This window comes from Phoxinus phoxinus (genome assembly GCF_949152265.1).
Source record: "Phoxinus phoxinus genome assembly, chromosome: 1".
Classification (NCBI taxonomy): domain Eukaryota; kingdom Metazoa; phylum Chordata; class Actinopteri; order Cypriniformes; family Leuciscidae; genus Phoxinus; species Phoxinus phoxinus.
In genome coordinates, this window is record NC_136876.1 from 16,252,109 (window position 1) to 16,274,263 (window position 22,155).

General features: G+C 40.4%; 2 protein-coding genes and 1 long non-coding RNA gene across 4 annotated transcripts in view; 2 read left to right on the forward strand and 1 right to left on the reverse strand.

Moving 5' to 3' along the window:
- Window positions 1-4,650, forward strand: part of pam16 (presequence translocase associated motor 16) — a 5,883-nt gene extending 1,233 nt beyond the window's left edge. Inside the window, exons 3-6 of one of the 2 annotated variants that reach the window (XM_079612199.1) lie at window positions 2,257-2,393; window positions 2,489-2,554; window positions 3,464-3,580; window positions 3,662-4,650. In XM_079612199.1, coding sequence (XP_079468325.1) covers window positions 2,257-2,393; window positions 2,489-2,554; window positions 3,464-3,556 — 296 coding nt within the window. In that variant the 3' untranslated portion in view covers window positions 3,557-3,580; window positions 3,662-4,650. Of the gene's footprint in view, window positions 1-2,256; window positions 2,394-2,488; window positions 2,555-3,463; window positions 3,627-3,661 lie in introns of those variants that run through there. The other variant, XM_079612198.1, reaches the window with a different exon arrangement.
- Window positions 4,651-6,237: 1,587 nt separating this feature from the next.
- The window catches only part of glis2b (GLIS family zinc finger 2b), a 38,149-nt gene continuing 22,231 nt past the window's right edge, over window positions 6,238-22,155 (reverse strand). The window contains exons 2-7 of the mRNA XM_079612187.1: window positions 13,706-13,922; window positions 13,499-13,629; window positions 10,729-10,911; window positions 10,516-10,649; window positions 9,500-9,618; window positions 6,238-9,425 (exon numbers count right to left, since the gene is read on the reverse strand). Of these exons, the coding sequence (XP_079468313.1) occupies window positions 8,707-9,425; window positions 9,500-9,618; window positions 10,516-10,649; window positions 10,729-10,911; window positions 13,499-13,629; window positions 13,706-13,895 (1,476 nt within the window). The 5' untranslated portion in view covers window positions 13,896-13,922 and the 3' untranslated portion in view covers window positions 6,238-8,706. The remainder of the gene's footprint in view (window positions 9,426-9,499; window positions 9,619-10,515; window positions 10,650-10,728; window positions 10,912-13,498; window positions 13,630-13,705; window positions 13,923-22,155) is intronic.
- LOC306998281 lies at window positions 13,863-18,113 on the forward strand. Its single transcript, XR_013797540.1, has 3 exons — window positions 13,863-13,954; window positions 17,919-17,955; window positions 18,073-18,113. It is a non-coding gene; the product is annotated as an uncharacterized lncRNA (long non-coding RNA).

The following is a 22,155-nucleotide window of genomic DNA, read 5'->3' on the forward strand; positions in this document are numbered from 1 at the left end:
ACCACTAGAGTCACATGAATTACTTTAAAAATGTCTTTACTATGACGTTTCTGGGGCTTGAAAGTGGTAGTTGCTTAGACTGTCAATGGTGGGATAGAAAACTCTGATTTCATTAAAAATATCTTAATTTGTGTTCTGAAGATGAACGAAAGTCTTACAGGTTTGGAACGGCATGAGGGCGAGTAAATTATGGCAGAATTTACATTTTTGGGTTAAATATTCCTTTAATGTCTCCATAAATTAAATTTAACGCTAGGGTTGGTAATCCTGTTCAGAAACATTTTTTTATATACTGGGTGAAATGGTCCTTCCATTCTGATAGTAGTCAATACATTATGTGTTCAGAAAAAGGAATGGAAAAAATCTGACCTCTGTAGCAGCTGTAGGACAGTAAAAACTCTGACCAATCACTGCCATTCGGTGCGAATGTAAAGAACCAATCAGATGCCTTCATGTCTCGTGCCCGAGCACCACTGCGTGCACAGCAGTGATGCGCGGGTCAATGTATAAACAACCCGCACCCGACCGACGTTTTCAACTAACCCGCCCGCAACTCGGACCGCAAAAAAAAAGAAAGAAAATATTGTACCCGACCCGCTTCCTGACCCGCGTTTTTTAAAGTAGCTATAGTAAATGCTCATCGTAGCGTCATGGGCCATAGACGGAGGAACTAGGGGTGCGCATTTTTCTGAATGCTGTATGATATAGCCTAGTGTTTTGTAATAAAGGCTTGATTTATTCATTTATTTCGTTTAATTTTCTTAACAATTAAGATGCTGCATGTGTTTTTCCAGTCTAATCGACGTGTGTGTCTCCCCTGACTTTCCCAACAAAAATCCCACCCCCTCTCAGCAAATACATAAAACTGACATTACTGAGCTATATGCGTTTAAAAGTAGCCTTTAAAAATGGCACAATGGCATTGCTCAGTTCAACGCGTTGGGAAATCGGGCATTTTGTCCCGCGTCAGCTTTTATTCAAAAGTTAATAACGCGCTCAACATTCAAAAGGTAAATAAGGATTTCCCACTTTCATCTGCAGACTGCTCGTGCGTCATCCTCGCGCATTCAGCCAATAAAGTGTAGACCTGTGTATTTCATAGAACATTGTGTCTAGTACTATATAAATTACAAAGGTAAACGACCCGACCGACCGCGACCCGAATATCATTAAAAATATTTTTGGATGACTCGTAACCGCGGGTGACCGCTCATTTTGGATCAACCCGCGCATCACTGGTAGGTACGTGCAGCTGACTCCAAATGTGGATGCGCGTTCATGTTTGTGGGGGGGGCGTAGCTTTGGACGGAGCACTGACAGGAGGGGGCGGAGCTTAGAAGAGGTGCCACTTTCAAATCTGGCTAGCTCTCCAACATTACCGACCCTAGCTTTAAATAATAAAAATAAGGTAATTGTAAATTTAATAATTCTATGATTTTGGGGCTCTTGATATGACAGCATTACTAAAGTTTCTTAACATGACTTATTACACGGCTCTGTGGAATACTTGATTCTGATTGGTCAATCGTGCCATCCAGCGGGAAGTCATTCCCAGATAACAACCGCTGAAAACCGATAACCCAGGCTCATCCGGGTCACTGAATAGCATCGCTATACGCTTGCTAGGAACGGTTTTATCTTCGTGGAAGTTATGCTTTTGGCGAGCTTATAAAATATTTCAACTCAGTCAAATCAATATTTTGTTTACAGTTATTTAGTTTTGCCATCTAGTATCGTGGACTCACTCTCTCTGGTTTCATATAAACACAGCTGCTGCCATTTTGTGACTATTGTTTTGTACACTGTTGGATTATGATACAAACAGGTACGATTTTAAAACGGTTTAATCTGAAATCAATAACTCTTATCTCCATAATTATTTATGTGTTGAATTGCTGTGTAATAAGTGGTATGACTGTGTACCGTATCTCTTAAATGTCCGATTAGTTTGAATTTGCCGCGCTGCAACTGATCTCTCCGCGTAAGCTTTGCGTTTAAAGACCGATTAAAATATTTCAACCCAGATCAATATTTCGTGTCTAACTATTTACTTATGTGGCAAGTAGCCGTGTAATAAGCGGGATAATGTACATCCACCCGGCTGTGATCGCTCCGCGTCGGAGTCCTCATCACCCTGTCGGGGTTTATTCTGAGATGACAACCGGCTGGATGTGCATTATCCCTCACTTAATAATCAGCAATGTAAGGAATACTGGTGAAATATAACAGTAGTATGTTGTGTGAATGTGAATGCAGCCAGTCAGGCGGCTGCGGAGGCGCGGGGTCAAGCGGGAAGACAGTCTGCGGCTGCGTCCAGTTTCACAGGAATGACTTTACAAGAAGCCCAACAGATCCTCAACATCTCCACATTAACACCAGAGGAGATCCAGAAGGTAAGAGTCTGTTTCAGCATCAACCAGATCAGCATTATTACAGTATTCTGTGACCAACTATGGTTTAATTTGATGTGCTTTCATTTTCTCTTCAGAATTATGAGCATTTATTTAAAGTCAATGACAAAGCTGTTGGCGGTTCTTTCTATCTTCAGTCAAAGGTAAGCCAAAATGATCCTGTCAATCAAACTGATCATGTTTGTAGTTCCAGAGACATGTTTGAGGGTTTTTGTTAACATCAAGTCGCAGGGTAGTGCAAATTAAATGGTCAAGAGACATTTTGAAACCAAACACTCGAAATATAAAGAGTCGTCGTTTAGATTTAATAAATTGCATTTATTTAAGTTGCGTTCTCATAGTCTTTTTCACAAATATGCACCAAGAGTAGGGCTGTAAACGATTAATCGCGATTAATCGAATCCAAAATAAAAGTTTGTGTTTACATAATATATGTGTGTGTACTGTGTATAATTATTTTGTATATATAAATACACACACATGCATGTATATATTTGAGAAATATTTGCATTTATATACTGCATATATATTTTTATATGATTTATATTATATATAAATATAACTATTTTATATATAAATAACACATTTCTCTTAAATATATACATGCATGTGTGTGTATTTATATATACAAAATAATTATACACAACACACACACATATTATGTAAACAAAAACTTTTATTTTGGATTCGATTAATCGCGATTAATCGTTTACAGCCCTAACCAAGAGATAGAAAATATTTTAGAAAATAAAGAAATTAAGGCTATTGAGTTCTTACATAATCTAAGGGGTCGTTTACACAAGACCGTTTTCGGACAATATATCGGTTATCGAATTATCGTATCGGCTAAAATGTTCATATGTGCATCCCTAGTTTTTAGTACATCGTTGTCGTGTAAACGCACCCTTAGAAGATTCATAACCTGTAAAGAAGGCGAAGTCTGTCCTTACTGATCTACGCTTAGAATCAGCAGTTTGATAAAAACACGTAATTACCAGTAAATCCAGCGACATCAGAGAAATAATGATGTATTTGTGTTTGGACTCTTGTAGGTGGTGCGAGCGAAAGAGCGTCTGGATGAAGAGCTCAGCATTCATGAGCAGGACCAGAAGAAACCTCCACCAGAGCAGCAGCAGCAGACATGATCTCCATCCTCACGTCCTCCCACTGTAATTATCACCCAGACCCCCCAATAAAGCCTCTTCTTTTTCTACATCCACATGTCAATCATTTCTTTATCCATCCGTCAGAGTGGATGAGTATTTTCTGGACGTTACGTGATGGAATGAAGGAACTTCATCTGGAATGTTCTTGAGTTCTAGAATGTTGGATCAGGGATTTGTTGGACTTCAGCCAGGAGATCATGGAACTTTTCCAAGTATTAAAATATGTACATACTGTTCAAACGTTTGGGGGGTGTACAACTTTATGTTTTTGAAAGAAGTCTCTTATGCTCACCAAGGCTGCATTTATTTGATCAAAAATACAGTAAAACAGTAATATTGTGAAATATTACAATTTACCTTTTTTATTATAATTTATTCCTGTGATGGCAAAGTTGAATTTTCAGCATCATTACTCCAGTCTGCAGTGTCACATGATCCTTCAGAAATCATTCTGATATGATGATTAGATGCTCAAGCAACATTTCTGATTATTATCAATGTTGAAAACAGTTGTGCTGCTATACTTTTTTCATGATTCTTTGATGTATAGAAAGTTAAAAAGAACAGCATTTGTTCGAAATATAAGTCTTTTGTAACGTTATACATGTCTTTACTCTCACTTTTGATCAATTTAATGCATTCTTGCTGAATAAAATGATGTATTCATCCATGATCTGGATTCAATACAAGGTGAGCTGTTTCAACAACATTTCTGGCTTGACGTAGATTACCACAAAGTGTAATTTAAAACTGTAAAACAAGTCGTCCTCACTGTAATTCAACACTTGAAGTCTATAGCTCACTATATGTGACTAAAATAATGTACTGAGTGCATTTTTCTTCAGTAAAATGTCCATCTGTTTCCAGCTGTGAAAGATTGGCCAGACAAAGTAAGTGATTTTATTACACCTATAATGATAACACATTCATGTTTTAGTCGTGGATGTACTTGTGAAACATTATTTTACATTTTTATTGCCATGTAACATCTTGCTCATAGACTTCAGCTGTGTTCATTCAAGCAGGAATATTGTAAGTCACACCATAAATATTGTCAGTGTGAAGCAATATACAACATGTGTTGCCATTCGAGTGATTAATGAAATTTGGGACTGTTACATTATCCTTGCTGGTTGGTTGACATATTTCTGTAAAACACACACACACACATATATATATATATAATATATAAATATATACTCAACGTCTCATCTGAGGTCGAGAGTTAAGACCCTAATCTGAGTTAATAATGTAAACATTTCAGCTTTCTGTACACGAATGTCCCAAACAAAAAAGACGCAGCAAAACACAATATGTATATATATATATATCAAATGCAAGTTTATTAAACATTTGTTTCTTTTATTTTCATTGACATCCTTATCAATATCGTAATAAAATTCCTCTAAAACAGGAGCACACACACCTATGTTGTACCAACTGGAGACTTTTACAGCTCTAAAATTCTGCATGTTCGGCTTCAGAACATGATGCTGGGAAAAATATATATTTATTTATTTATATATATATATTTATTTTCATATACTGTATTACATCTACATTTCAACTATAATAAAAGGCACTTGGAAAAAAAAATACTGATATACAAAAAAATGTGCAAAAAAGGAAAAAAATTACAAATGAATACTGGCCTTTCCAGGCCATAGTCTTTTTGTTAACCCTTTGTGCATCTCTGCGTCAAGAATTGTGAAACTATTATTAGTTTATATTAGGAACAGACAAACTGCTTTACTTTTAGAGTGAGCTGATGTTTATTTATTTATTTTTTACTTATTCTAACATGGTGCTTAATATATGTACCGTGTTTATTTTTTTTGTACATCATTTGTGTTTTACTGCATTTAATATTTAAATTTGAATATCTAGCTATGACGTCATCCCTGCCATTGAATGTATTGCTTAAGTCTCTCACATACAGTTGTAGTAACAACGGGAACGCACCATCATTTTATCAAGGCCTTTGAAGTCTCGTGTGAGAAACAGTGCGTCCGTCTTCAGAGTGCTCAAAGGGTTAAAGGTTCAAACAGCTTATCTGATATTGAACATTGATGTAGACCTTAACAGGTCTGTGTCATTATCAGCTTTCTCCAGACAATAACATGAGGGGCGGGAGTAGGAGAAGGTGGACAAAGAGATTTCCAGCTTGTTGGAAAGACGCAAGGGTTTATAAACATTTAATTTCCGTTGAACCGTCCTAAATGCACGGAGATGTCAAAGCTCTGCAAACCTGAGAGTATTGTGTTCGATTACTGCACGCGTTTTAAATGTGAGTTGTTGTTTTTTACTCAAACCCTTCCCGCAATCTAATCTTTCACCACATCCTGTCATTTCTCCCTCTTTCCTCTCAATTCATCAGCTGGAGAAAGCTGAACATAGAGTAGCAATAGCAGAAACGAAGACATAAAGCAACTTCAACATCAGGAAATGTCACGTCCAAAAAAACAAAAAAAGTCAGTAAAACAAAACAGCATTAATTGTATAGTTTCCACAAACAATAAAACAAAAATAATTATGGAATAAGACTCTTGAGTGTAAAAATGGTTTGGAGAGGGTGGGGTACATGCTTTAAAGAAAGTGTGATTATTTCAATCGGAATGTTTTTACAATCGTTTGTTTTCTAAAACTGATTTTTTTTTTCTGGCAATCTATGGGTGTTATTGAAGGATGCTTTAACTATGTCATCTCTGTTACAGAGAGGACAGAGACTGTTACGTGCCTGAGTTCAGGAGAGAAGACTTGATCAAGAGTGTTATTTTAATCTGAATGAGGTCTTGATGGCGACAGGCTGATCATTAGTGGAGGATGACAATGACTGCATTAAGTCTCTCTCACTTGACCCACTTCAGGAATTCAATGCACCTCTCAACACAGGCATCAGGACAATGCAGATAGCGTCACAGAAGGTTGATTTTGCTATTTATTCATTCATATAGAATGACATGCCTTAAAGGTTGTGTTGTATAACTTGATGTTTCTAGATTTGCACAGAATCACTTTTGAGTTTTCATTTTCAGTTTGTATGATGCACAAAATAACACATCATGCAACTGGGGAAAATCTGAAGCAAATGGGGTCAAATGTGAAAACATATTCTTGGGACATGTGTGCAATGTGACGTCGGGAGTTACCCTGAAACTTGCTTTGCTCAACAGAGTTTGATCCATTGGAGAAAGTTGATGTGGGTCATGTGAAAGGGTCTTAAATCAAAATGCTATCTTTTGGACACCTGAATAGTGTTTTCTGCACTTTGTTATTATGTCCCTACTTCAATCTCTGGGTATACGTTTAGATTTTTAGCACAGTGATTTAATATGGGACAAACTATGAAAGCAAAGTTCTGTTAAACAAACTAGGCCCTTAACTGTTGCGATACACCCAAACTGGTGTATTGCAAGTGTCAATGTGTTCATTGCGTTGTGGATAGCTATTATTTTAAACATCCCACTATTCTGCATCAGCCAAAGGTTCTTCGTTTTACCCTGCCACGCTAGTATACTGCAAAACAGGATAATACTGTTAAATCTAGCCCTTTGTTCAGCTAGTAGGGTGCAGTACATTTGATGACCAGAAGATGGCACTATTTACAACAATGCCATGTCTTATGGGGCGTTAGCATAACTGCTGGGTGAGTTTGTGCCCTTGTATGACTTAAAACTCAGTCTGAGCCTTGTGTCTGTAGAACTCTTATTCAACAATATAGAGCTAGTCAAGGTTTTCTATTTCCTCCTCCTCAGAGGACAGATTGTCGTACATACTTGTCTATTTTTATTCAATGATGTATGCTTACAATGCAATGACACAGCTAGCAGCAAATGCAGTGTTCATCATATAGCTTGCAATAGCATTGATCTAAGGAAGTTCGCTTGCAAAGGATGCAGATGGTGCCTGCTGACTGAGGTGGGACTTGGGACAGTCTGAAGCAGAAGGGTACCAAGTGTACAATCCTACTCCTGGAGGGCCACCTTGCAGGAGAATTTAGCTCTAGCCCTAATTAAACACCTTAACCAGCTACTCTGTGTCTGTAGGATAACTAGAACTTCCAGTCAGGTGTGTTGGAGATAAATTCTGCAGGAAAGTGGCATTCCAGGAAAGGGACTGGTCTGAAGGGTACAACAGATACTGATTGTTGGCAAGTGAACGAGCTGCTCTCGTTTGACCTACGACCTCAGCACCTCTTTGCAAACCTGACCAAACGCATACGAGTTAGCCTCAAAGATCTCTAGCTTGCTAAGCTTAGAGGTCTTATTGTAATGCACGGAATGGCTTGACAAAAAAATAGCATACATTTGTGTCTTTAGTGTGTTGCGTACACTGTCGTCCAAAAGTTTCTCTTACACATAAATACACAGAAATTGTCTCTTGAAGCAAGGGCACAGATTCTCAAGTCTGCTGTTTAGATCAGTGCTCTCATAAAAAAAGAAACCAAAGTGTATAAGACTTGGGGTTTCCAATCCTGCATCTGGAGGGCCACCTTCCTGCAGAGTTTGGACCAAGGGTGGGCAACTTTGGCCTTGAGGTCCACTGTCCTGCAGAGATTAGCACCAACCCTGATCAAACTCACCTGACTGTAATTGTTGTGTAGGTTGTTCAGGTGTGTTTGGCTAGGGTTGGAACTAAATCTGCAGGACAATGGACCTCGAGGGCCATAATTGCCCACGTCTGGTTTAACCCCAACCATAATCAAACACACCTGAATTAACTGACCAATGAATCTAGGTCATCAGGATTACTTGAAATTCCCAAGCAGGTGTGTTGGAGCAGGTTGGAGCTAAACTCTCCAGGAAGGTGGCCCTCCCGTAGCAAGAGAAGTGATATCCCTAAACCCTGGCAATAAGATAAGCCAGATTGAGAATGAAATGGAGGTGAATGTTTGGGCTCTTTCCGAACTGTTATGCTGATTTAGTTTCCTCATTATTACCACAAGAAACAGGTAGCCGTGTCTGTCTGAAAGGTAGAAATTAGAACCGAAGTAGTAGTAAAAGTTGAAGAAGAGGGTGTCACCTCCATGCAGAACTGAATTTGCTTTGTGAAAACCCCCCTCAGGCCTCTGACCTCTGACCCCTGTTCCACCCCCACCCTTCCCCTGCCGTTCTTCTGGAATGTCTTGCTCAGTTGACCACAGCTGGCTTCAGCACCACCTGGCCAGAGGGGATGACAACCCAAGACAGGGGGTCGTGGGACACTCCCGTAGACAGGTTGAGCACGCCACCGTGGATCTCGTCCTCACCTTCCTCGCCCCTGGTCTTGCGCTTGGCATGGTCCCTGCGCTCCGTGCCCAAAATGGGAACCATGGGCAACCCCAGCGTGGAAGATGAGAAGGTATGAGACAGCAATGATGACTTGGCTAGGCCAAGTGGGGAACCGCTGAAGGACAGAAGGGGCGTCCCCCCAAGCCCAGCTGAAGGGGAGCTCGGGCAGCCCAGCGTGCTCAAGTCCAAGGGCCGGGGACTGAGGGGGGACAAGGGGAGGGAGCCTCCAAGACCCTGCAGACCGTGACCACCCAAAAGAGCAGCGGCAGCACCAGGAATGATGATGTGGGCCCCACTGATGTAAGTCAGCTCAGATTCTTTCCCCACCCCAGCGATCGGCCCTGGCTTCATCAAGGAGCCCACCCCACCCGGACCTCCCTGATCCTGGGCTACAAAGTGCCCATGAGCCTTGATATGCTTCCTCAAGGAGCTGGGGTCCGTGTAGCGTTTCAAGCAGCCCACCATCTTGCAGTAGTAGGGCTTGTCCACATAGTGTGTGCGTGTGTGTTTGAACCGGTCACTGGAATTGGAGTAGCGCTTGTTGCAGCCCTCGTAAGGACAGATGTAGGGCTTCTCTCCTGAAATACAAGCACCAAGTTAGCCAGGTCATGCAATCTTCATGTACTATCTATACATTTATCTTGGCACTGACCTGTGTGGGAGCGGTTGTGAATCTTGAGGTTCTCCAGTCGGGAGAAGCTCTTGTTGCAAGTTGGACAACGGTGAGGTTTTTCATTGGTGTGAGTGCGGATGTGGATCAGCATCTTGTACCTAATGAGGCAGACATTAGACTTAAGGGTACTTAAAATTGGCTGCAGTTGCAACATTTTCCTTTCTAAGGAAATGAACCTAAAAAATTGCTTATATAGTATTTTAAAAACAAAAAAAAAGACTTGTATTAGACCACAAAAATTATGTTTGACTTGATCTTTGACGTGTTGTTCTGTAAAACATTTACAAGATCCCTAAAATAAGATTTTGTAGGTATTGTTACTTGATGAGACAAAAATATGCATTAAGAATATGACTTTTTTGCAGTGTTGTGTATAGTGTATGGTGCTGTTAGCGAGTCCCTATATGTACCCTATAAAACTCAGAAAAGAGTTTTCTGCCTACATAGACACCACCAAAGGGGCACCAAACAGCATGTAAGACCCCCCAGAATGCAGATTTATTTGTGTAGGACACCCATTTGGCCAGCAGCAGCCCTGGTGGCGGGAGAAGTTGGTGCTCGTCTGGTCATCTCAAGTTGCACTTTCTTATAGTGACCATTTGACATTATTTTTATTTGCAAATATAACGTTTTTACTTCCTTTTAATTTTTTTCTTAGTGTATTTAAATGTTCATTTAGTTTAAAATGCATGGTTCCTTTTAGTTTCTTGAATATTCATGGTTACTTTTTAGTTTATTAAATATTAATAGTTACTTTGTGATCTTATAATTTAAAAGGCAAATTTGGTGTTTAAAATGTAAAATATAATAATCATTAGAAACAACAACAGTTTGTTTATTTTTCAGCATGTTTTATAATATAAAGTGTTTGTTTAATGTTTCATTTAATTTTTTTTATATCGACTGTATTAATACTGCATATCATGATAAAAGCTTCACCAATTATCAAGAAATTAAAATTGGATTACTATTGTATTTAGGGTAAAGCTACACACCTGGCGTTGAATCCCCGTCCTTTGCGTGCACACCCCTCCCAGTGGCAACAGTACCCAGAATCCTTCTCAGGCTTCACATGGAAGTCGTTGACATGATCCACCAGGTCTTGCAAGGAGTCAAAAAGTAGGTGGCACTGTGATGTAAAGAAATATGCACGAGCTCAGGTGAAAAATACACTTTAACATCTGCATTAAACTGCTTCAATTTCTCACCTTCCTCCAGCGACAGGCCAGCTGTTCATCTGCAGAGAGGTCTGGGGAAGCTCTTGTGTCCCTGGGCTGCCGAATGAACATGGAGGAAGGCAGGTGAAGCCCTCCTCCTCCTCCAATGGGCACAAAGAACTGGAACGCTTGAGATGTGGCTCCTCCCTCCACGTAACGGATATGAGCCGAGTCCTGCGGGAACCAAACGAGAAAAGGCAAACATAATTTAAGCCTCTTTATCTTTTTTTACAGCAGGACAGTGAATCTAGTAATAGTTGTTAAACTGACAGTAACAGGAGCTACAGGAGGTCCGTGCTCTGTAATTGTCCTCACAGCAGGAGACTCTTATGAGTGTTTTGCTGGATGTGGCAGCGCGTTGTCCTCGAGTTTTGCCCCCAGCTGTGCTGATCTGAACACTATTGCTCAACCACAAATTTTAGACTTTATTGAGAGAAGCGAGATGGCAAACCACCAATACTACAGAATAATACATAGAGCTTTATTTTGCACAATTGTTCTCTTAGGGTGCTTTTACACTGGCAGTTTAGTTTGAAACAGTGCACGGTTTGCATTAAAAACTGATAATGTAAAAGCTGTCATGCGGACCCGGGAGAGCCCTGGGGTACCGAACCCAAAACTACCTGTAGGAGGTGGTCTGAGATCGGTTGCACTGGCTCGATCGTGTGAATGTGAAAGCAACTCGGACTTGGGTGCACATTGTTCAGGAAGTAAAGTAACCGTGCATGCGTTTTAGCCGATGATATTAGCCGACATCATTAGCTCAACAAAACGCACGTACGGGATGACAGTGGTGATGATTTACCAAGTGAGTGATACAAGTGAGAGTGAGTCTGCAGTCTAATTATGCATACATAACTGGTCTTACTCAACCAACTATCAGCGGGATTTGAACCGGCGTCTGCGGCATGGGAGGCAGGCACGTTAACAAGGACATTAAAGACCTTCTAGCATCTGTTGCTAGTGCGCCTTTTAAACCTAGTGCGCCCCCCCCCCCCCCCCCCCCAAACCTCACTCCCATCCGGGTCATGGCACCAATTGGAACTGGTCCTACTTAACCCGCCCTGAGTGGGATTCGAACCGGCATCTCTGACATGGGAGGTGGGCGCGTTAAAAAGGACGCTAAAGACCGGAGTCTCCAGCGTCTGCCGCTAGTGCCCCTCTTGAGACCAGGGAAGTGCCGCCTTCAGGACGTGATGATTTTGTTCTCTTCAGCTTTATTTGCAAATGTTTTATGCGATATTCCAATATTGCGCACAAGTTAAGTTTGCAACTTTGGATGGAAACAGCTTATGGCACAAACGTGCTATATGAGTTGGCAAAGCTTAATGTTTAGTGTTAGGGATATGTTCATATTTCTCACCCTATGTGTTAGCAATAGTAATAGTGATGCTTAGGAAGGGTTAATTAGAGGAGAAACAATAAGGACTTTGACTGCACAACAGTGTCGTTGCTGTCTGGGAAGGTTTCGGCTATGTGAGAAATGTGCATGGAGAATTGTGTAAAATGAGGCTGATTGCTCTGCTCTTCGGTGGTGCCATCATCTAAGACCTGACCACTGTTCATCCGTTGGCTTGAAGGGGGGGTGGCAGGCAGCGGAGACACTCATAGGCACAAAAAGCCATGCATCTCGTTTCCAATTCAATTTTGAGCGAATTGAATTAAGCAGAAAGAGCTCTGTGTGGCTGTACCTCGCTGTAAATCGGATTTAACCTCGCGCCCCAGCCATCAGCCCCACGGACAGAGAAAGAGAGACACCTTTGTGAAGGGACACAGGGGGCATTTGATAAGAAACAACACCACATCTGGGTCAGCGAGGGTAACAGATCTGAATGTCTCATGTTGAGGGGAGGTGGAGGACGGGCCGGTGCATGTAATGTGCTTTAATGCTAATGACCCAAACAGAATCACCATCAGAAGTCTTTGGCTGCATCTTAGTCTCTAATGCTGCTCCTCACCTCCGCTGATCTGCATAATGTGCAAGATATCTCATTTAAGAAGTAGTAAACCTAGTCTAAAGATAATTATAGTACACTTAATGGGACACAGCAAAAAAAAAAAAAAAACATAGTTAATGAGTTTTTTTCATCTTGTATTTAAGTTAAAATATCTACAAATCCTTAAAACAAGACACATGTAATATTGCATATGAAGAGAACATATTTTAAAACATGTATTTTTTCTTAATGCACTGGCAGATTTTTTTTCTGCCTAAAATAATTTATAATAGCTATTTTTTATTTTAATCTATTTTAAAATGACATTTATTTCTGTGATCAAAGCTGCATTTTCAGCATCATTGCTCCAGTCTTCAGTGTCACATGATCCTTCAGAAATCATTCTGATATGATGATTTGCTGCTCAAGAAACATTTATTATTATTATCAATGCTAAAACCACTGCTGCTTAATATTTTTGTGGAAAGCGTGATTTCAGTATTCTTTGATATTGTAATGGTATACTGTATGTCTTTGCAGTCACTTTTTAACTTTGAACTTGTACATTCTGTAAAAAGTCTTATCTGAGGCAGTGTTGCGTCTTATTTTTAAGATAATTTTGATCTTGAATTTTATTTTAACTGGACAAAAAGCCTTGTTAAAAACCTATGAAGTCATCTTTTCAAATGGTCTGCAGCGTACAACCCAAAATGTCACTTCAACAGATCAGAAAACTGAAGCTAAGTTTTTGCTCGCATTAATAGTACTAGTATATTTAGACTTGAGTAGCCATGTTGTGCTCCTCCCTAGTGTTGTCGACTTACCCCGTGGAAAATGTGAGCTGAGCCGTTCCCATTGGAAAGATCCGGAGAGCAGGCGGTGTTGCGGGAGGACGGGGACATGCTGAGGTCCACGGCGGGCGGTGTGGGGGTCTCGGACTTGTCCTGCAGGACACCTGCGAACACACATCTCTGTTACACTCCCTGTAATTATATTTTCTGTTATATTATACTGAATCTCTCTGTGTTTACCTGTGTGTGGGGAGGCAGGAGACGCTGGAATGATGACTGCGGTACCGTCGTCTGCCATCCGCAGCTGCCCGGCCCCCCTGGCGTGTATGGGAGAGGGAGTGAGCGTGGGCGGAGACATGGTGCCTCTGTCCCGCCCACCGACGCGCCCCCTGGGCACCTTCAGGTCCAGTGGCTCATCTAAGGACAGCATGACAGCATGCGGACCGGAGCCTGAAACCTTTACAGACAGACACACAGAGAGCAATGCAGGTGAGAATTGAAGCATACACACGAATCCTGTAACAGTAGGACATTTGTTGCATAAGAGCAGTGAGCAGAGTTGTTGCATTCATAATACCATCATGATTTTCATGAATCCAGAAGTTAAACTTTTCACAATAATCTGCCAAGTGTCGTCTTTGAAAAGAGATCATAAGTCTGTGCTCTAAACCATTTAAGAATTATGACAGTTTAAGTTGGAAATGTAATATTCAGGTCTATGCTCAAAAAGTAAATAAATGGATATTAAATAAACAAAATATTTTCGAACTAAAATATGGTCAATTAATTTCATTTAAATAAAAAATTGGTACATTTTGACCGACATGCGAAGAGCACCAGAGGTTTAAATTGTAATATTTTATCATTTTACTGTACTTTTGATCAAATAAATGCAGCCTTGGTGAACATAAGAAACTATTCTAGTGCTCTAAATAGTGCAGAAATAGTGTGAGTAGTATACAGCTGCATATATAAACACACACACATCCACACAAGCGTCCTGAATTTCACCGGAGACATTCATACTTTGCAAGAAAGTTGTGTCCCTCTTGCTCAATGTCTCTCTAAACACCACAAACACACATTCATCCCCTCTAAAAAACCATCCCGATCTCCTCACACAATTACTTCCTCTCATCCCCCCCCCCCCCCCCCCCCCACCTCAAACTGTCCTCACAAAGCACACTGGCAATTACACCCATTACTGCTTCCACATTCCTCCCGACTCCATGTGAAATACAACATTCACAAAGCTCCACCTTTAACCACAGTTTCACATCTCTTTTTGTCTGACATATATAACATGCGTCCAGTCACGCTGAATGGCTCTTTGAGAGGGTTTAGCTTGTGCCAACATGAGGAAGGTCAGCGAGGTCAAGGCAGCGGGTGACCGAGTTCAACAACCCAGCCGACAGGACCAATAATCAGCAGATAACCGCACACACACACACACACACACACACACACACACAGAGCAGCGTTATCAACCAGATCTGTGTATTCCGCCCCACACACACACACTAGCACAACATCTTCTGACCCAGAACTGCGTCCTAAAATGATCTGTGTCCTCGGAAATGTTCTCAAATGCTCCAATTGTTTAGTTTTTTTTTTGGTCTTTGATGGCATGCCAAAGACAGACAGGCAACGACTTGCTTAGGGGAAAAAAAGAATAAACATGTTGCGTCACGGCAGGAGTTAATGTGCAATCTGTAGTATCTCCAGCCGTCTGGTGTTTTTTGCAAGCGTCCTGAAGCGGAGAGGTTACCCTATCTCGGACTGGGGTGCGGTTAGAGACGCGATGTGTGTGGCATGTTAAGGGTTTAGTTAATGATTTTCACATAATTGTGTCTCAATGCAGAGGATAAAAACTCACTCCGTGTAGCTCGACTCTATTATGCAGTCTGAGCTTCCAGTCAGAATCTAAAAACAGCCTTCACACACCCACAATAACACACATTTCTGAATGAATCGGATCATTTAACAAGAAAAACGTGTTTTTCTTGTTATCACTTTCACTTGATTTAAGTGTTTTCATGTGGTTGAATAATTAGAGGCATTGTGGACATTTAAGGTTATGAAGGTGAACAATAATTTATTACTAAATAACACGTACTGATGAATTGTGAACAATAGAACCAGGCATGTTATACAAATGTAAATAGTTTAATTTTAAGGATGCATCCCAAATTGCTTATTTTATTTTATTTACTTTTTACTATTGAGCTATCATTTAATATCTGCCTATTTATATACTTCTATGTGTTTTTTATGAATCATCTGATGCTCAAAGTTAATTTTAGTAAAATACAAATAAATTAGTAACAGTGCTATTTGTAATCTTTATTTTCATTTATAATCTATCAGGTCTCAAAAGGAATATTTGTCTTTCCTACTTTCAGTTATAACACTGTGATATTTATTTATTGATTTAAAATTATGGTAACGCTTATGTCCCATTACTTAATCTTAGTTGATGAATTAGTTAACAACGAGCAATACATTTTTCAGTATGTATTAATTTTTGTTAACATAAGTTAAAACAAATACAACTGTCCATTGTTAGTTCTCGTCAGCTCAGGTATATTATACATCACATTAACAGACTTTTCATTTTAATAATGTGTTAGTAGCCCAAATGTATGGAATTAACATTAACTAAGATTAATGCATGCTTTAAAAATATATTTTTCATTGTTAGTTCCTATTAAGTAGTTAACTAATGTTATTATATAGCGTCGTAGCCTATGATTCAATAGGTGTCATCATACTGTACATGTCGTACACAAGTTTTATCTTATAGGATTGCTGAAATCGCACAGTCTGTAGGCATTATGGCCAAAGACTCATAGCAACACTATACAGTGAGTGTGCCGCCAAGAGCCTTCAGTGGAGGAGTGTGTTGAAGACAATAGTACTGTTAGCCAAGCGTTGTGTGTTTCTCCTGATGGAGTCGAGGGTGCTCCTGCGGTTTAGTTTCCAGTGAGCTCAAAGACCTTCAGGTGTGTTTGATTAAATACTTCATAAGTCTGGAAAGTGTATGTTCAAGTGATTTTGGTCAGTACGATATTAACATTTTGGCAAATTCAACGTCTTTCTCTCAGTTTCACTTCTAGATGAAGAGCGGATGCTTTTTGCGCAAACCCGTTGCTAAATGACATCGCCATTCTTCAGTACACTAAAATGTGCCTTGAAAAAATCATACAGAGATAACATTCACAAGGAAAACTAATGTTCAATACCAACTCTACAGTAGCTTCCGCCATGATTCCTGAGCTCCCACATGTTTCCAAAACAAAAGAGTTCCTCACACTCACTGGATCCGGCTCCATGTGTGAATCATTACTAGTCCATGCCTGAGGCCAGCTGCAATAAATCATCTCTTCCTTATTTGAATTATCCCCCCAAACCGTCCACGTCCGACCCTCCTCACATGTCCGAGACTGCTCTGCGATGGTACGATCCAACCGTTTAAGAGAAGCTTCTTGATGAGGAGGGGGAAGTGGTTTGGTTGTTCTGCTGAAAGGTAACAGGTGATAAATGGCTCTGAGGAATTGGACGGGTCGGGGTCGTGTATTTTTTGACAGGCTACAGATTTATAGTGCACGCCTGTCATACAGCTTCATAAACACCTAACGACATAAGTTCTTCATGCCTGGATCCGCCACATCCCATCTGGGGTTAAAGATTAACTGGTTCGCTACACAAATGCAATCTTTTGTATAAAAAGGGATGATAAAAGCATTTCATCTGGCATATTTGTTTTTTTGAGACACACTTTTGCCTGCATAAAAACATTAGACTAACAGTACTTCCCCCAAATGTGGTCCCAACGAGTCTGAACAAATTGGCTTAACATGCAGTGCAGCTCAAGTTAATTCAATGTTTGTTGTTTATGTATTTACAGTATTCTTCAACTGCAAAAATATTAATTACAATAAGACTAATTTTTATTTTATTTTTGGTAGTTATACGTTACTACACGGTTACTACACGTTCTTACAATAGTAATAACAGTACTTTTGAAATGTATTATATATAACTGTTTTCTATGTGAATATATTGTAAAATGTCATTTATTCCTATGACCAAAGCTGAATTTTCAGCATTATTACTCCAGTGTCACATGATCCTTCAGAAATCACTCTAATATGATGATTTGCTGCTCAAGAAACATCTCTCCAAACAGTGTTGAAAGAACAGCAATCTTTTGTAACGTAAATGTCTTTGCTGTCACTCCGGACCATTTCAATGCATTTCTCTTGTTGCGGAGTTCACTTTAAGTGTCATATAAAACTATATCCAAGAAAATAATGATTACAGAGGCTGTATTTGCCTTGATAAGAATTTATTGTCTGAACAAGACGTCTAGCATTTTAAAGAATTATCTCATTTAAATGGGCAGAACAAATAGTTTGTTGAAGCATCATGTCGCCTTGACTTTGTTTCTCAGTTTCTCTCTTGCAGTGCACATGTGCTGACTGGAGAAGGTAAATATTAGCCTTCGATGCTACATCAACATTCGCTATATCTTTCAAGCTTTATACATTGCAGGTTTTGTTATGTCTACATCATATATAAACACTGCGTTTCTTTGTTCACCTCAGAAAACCTCCGAACTAACTCAAGAGTCGCAGGGAAAGGGACGGGTTAACTGGCCGAGGAGGTTCGGTGGTGAGACAGAGCCAAGCGGTAGCGCTTGAATGTGAAGTTTTGGAAGAAGGTGTTGCTCTGCCCCATGCAGACTTCCCCACCCCACCGCGTGCTTGGCAGGGCTTTAAAAGGCAGCATTGTCTGTGTCCTGCCACCCCCTCGTTCCTCTCCCCTGCCGAGTAAACACTGAAGGAGAGCGTTTGGAGCGGGACGCTGGGTTCCACATGGTGCGGCGCTGAATGAAATGTTTGTGCCTCCGCTGTGACCCCGGTGGCCACGGGCCTCGCGACCGGACCCCTCCGCCCCCCTACAGAAGTCACCAAATCTGCCATTTCCTGGGTAGGGGTGATGTGGGCAACGAATGGGGTCAGGATAAGGCAGGGTCAACGAGAGGGTATGGGTTTCACCGGCTCTCTGAGGTCAAACCTCTAATTAACCCAAGATTTCAGCCCGCCACAGGTCACGGCGCCTCAGCGGGATCCGTTGCTGCTTTCGGGTCAGGGCGAATGGACATTTTTGTGAGTTAAGCACACTACAACTACATTACCAGTGGGAAGTTTTGTGTCAGAAGCTGTAATTGTGAATATAGAGTTCAGCTCAGTGTTGTTGTTAACTACAACTAAAAAAAAAAAAAACTGCGATACAGCTGGAATAAAATATAAATATTAAACGGAAAACAAAAATTTACATTTAAAAGTTAAAAATGTGAAATTTTGGCTTGGCAACTAGTAAAACTTAAATATAAATTAAATCTATATTGACATAAAAATGACAAATATTAGAAGGAAAAACTTAAGAAAATTCTAAATGTTTCCTTTGCAACAAACTTAAATAAATAGGTTTAACTATACTAAGATTACTAAAAACTAAAACATTTAATAAATTAAAGCTAAATAAAAGTATTAAAAAACTAATAAAAATGGCAAAAGCACATCATAAAATTATCTAAAATTAAATTGAAAACAAAATGAAAAGCTAATGCAACATATTAATACATACTGTAACAGTATATAAATAGCCCTAAAATATCACTGGTTTAGCTTGTAAAGTTTTTTTATATAGTGATGTCTGCAATCCCACGGGACACAACGCAACAGAGTGCGGCGCGGGACAGGTTTTGGATGTGGGAGGGAAGATACTGATATGTGCGCAAGAATTGGGAGAAAGAAATGACTAGTGGGCTCCCGCAAAATATAATTATCTAATAATAATAACAGCATGCAGAAATCTGTAAATGGTGATCTAAAGCATCGTGTGTGTGAAAATTGGCCTACAGCACTGGACCGAGACAGAATCTGATCCGGACTGGGACTGAAAAATCAGCGTAGACCTCTTCCTTAGGCTTTCGTGGCCAGAAATGGTGCAAAACGTGAAAGTTTCGGTTGGAAGCGGGATCAAATCTAACATATTTTTTGGCGAAAGTGGGCGGGATCGTGTGGGAGTGTATTGAAAAATCCATTCGCACTGATCTCTACGATGAAGTTATAAGCCTACGTGACCAAACTACATTTCCCATCATTCTCTGCAGCAATGCCAATTGAATAATAAAGCACCAATTGTGCATTAAATGCACATCCTTTGCTCTTTGTTTTGTTGCATTAGTGCTAAAAATAAAAAAATATGAAATTGGCAAGCAAGTTAATTTAGTTCCAAACAAAATGCAAATCACGTTGCGATTGCAATTCAGATCTCATAAGTATGAATTTCCCAGGAGGCATTGCGCCTGGCTGATGGCTGTACTCATTGGTGAATGGCGGCTGGTGTGCGATTGTGTGTTTTAAGAGCCAGCTGTTGGGTGTGAGTGTGAAACGCATGTGTTTTTGAGCGCCAGGTCCTTTGTACTGAACTGTGGGTGTAATCCTATATCCCCAGCGCTCTGGCCCTGGGAGGTCGTCCGCAGGAGAGCTCTTTTATCCCGACAAACACACACAAACCAGACATCGGCTCACATCCCGACATCCAAAAACCTTGAATGAGGTTTCTAATATCACAAAAACATGTAAAAACTTGTTTGAGCCACATTCTCTCATCACTGTCACAACAATACACACAAAAACGGCCTTGCAGGTGGCCAAGGACCCGCTTCACCCTCTCTCATGTATATAGTACATAAAGATAGCATTGGTTTTAATGCATTTGCGATATTAATGCATCTTCAATTCTTTAATTTTTGTGACCCAAGAGTTACGGCTACGGTCACTCCTTTAGGACACCATATATCAACTTGATATGGCATACAGAATAGTCTAAACTATTTTCAAAGGCATTTATATTAAAGAAAGAAACCGCTCTGAAATTCCCAGCAACTGAATCATTATGCGTGTAATTTGGTGGGGAAGTGTCTGGATTTGATCTGTATTCATAAGGCTACCCACACACTAATTCCATGTCTGCATTGGCATTAGTACCGCTGCATTTTGGCTGGAGTTAATGAGCATGTGGCCAGCTGGTTGAAATGTTGGTTGTTAAACGCAGGCGGTCAGCTGGTCGTGTTTTTTAGTCGTCTGGATGTGTCCGCAATCATGAGTTCCCCATGAGTGTTCATGAGAGACCACCTGCAGGTGATGAAACCTGCTGAAATTCAACACCACTGCTAAAAAATATGCTCTTCGTTAGGAAAAAACAAGGTTTTCTTTCCTCAAAGATGTCCCGCACCTGAAGGGCTGTGTCTAGACCTGCTGGATGGTCTGGCTTGAGGGTTTAATGTAGCCAGTAACATGTCTCCAACAAACCCCTGAAGATGCACCAAAATATTTGTGGGTTGATGGATCACTCCACATCTAGAAGGCATTTTTAAATTTGCCTTTTTCTTTGCAGATTTTTAGGTTATGATTAGGGCTGTGGGCAACGATTAATCGCGATTAATCGCATCCAAGTTTGTGTTTACATAACATATTTGTGTGTGTACTGTGTTTTATTATTTTGTATATATAAATACACACATATGCATGTGTATATTTAAGAAATATTTGCATGAATATACTGTGTATATATATATATTTATATATAATTTATATTATATATATATAAATATTTTATATATAAATAACAAATGTTTCTAAATTATGTACATGCATGTGTGTGTAAACAAAATAATAATACACAGTACACGCATATATATACAATTTTGGATGATTAATCGTTGCCCAGCACTAGTTATGAGACATATAATGAATTATTTAACAATAAATGTCTATACTCTGAGGGTATGTTTACACTACAACGATGTACTAAAACCGTTGCGTTTTTCGTGTAGAGAGGACAACGATGTCAAAGCGATCCCCGTTCACACGGATCCGCGAGAACGACTAAAAACGCTGTATTACTCATGCCAGGCCAGTAGATGGCGATTGCGCCTATTTGACTGAACACGTAATACACATACGCATGACATCGCCGCTTTCACAAATTTGCCTTTTTGTAGTTTAAATGGAGATGATAACTGCACCGTCTTCAAAAACTTGCACTTTTGAAACCCGGTTTCCAACACACTAATCTGAAGAACCTATAACGAAACAAAAAGAGCCATTGAACGAACAACCTCATACAGCCAAAAAGGTGTTAGCTGCGGAGAACCCTTGAGGAACCTTTACTTGTATCGCTTTAACCATATTTGTCTCTCTCCATTCCTGACCTTCCCTGAGGCAGACTGACCCCACCTCTCCTGACGCACACACACCCAAACCATAGTATGCGTCGGCCCACCCCTCCTCCCCATGGCTCACACACACATAACACAGAGTCCCGAAGCTGAGAGATCTTTTTCCTGCCGCCCCTCCACCTTCAGCCAGCCGCCTTCTCAGACAGGAAAACCTCAGTTTCCACTCCGCCTCCACAGGGCCCTCTCTCTCTCTCTCTCTCTCTCTCTCTCTCTCTCTCTCTCTCTCTCTCTCTCTCTCTCTCTTCTTCATCTCCCTCTCCCTCCTTAGATTTTCTTCTCCCACCCCTGCTGTTTTCCCATCATCTCTCTCCCACCCTGAAAGTGTTCTTCTCCTTACAGTTCACAGGGTGCACAAACGGATGGCCCCTTTTCTCTC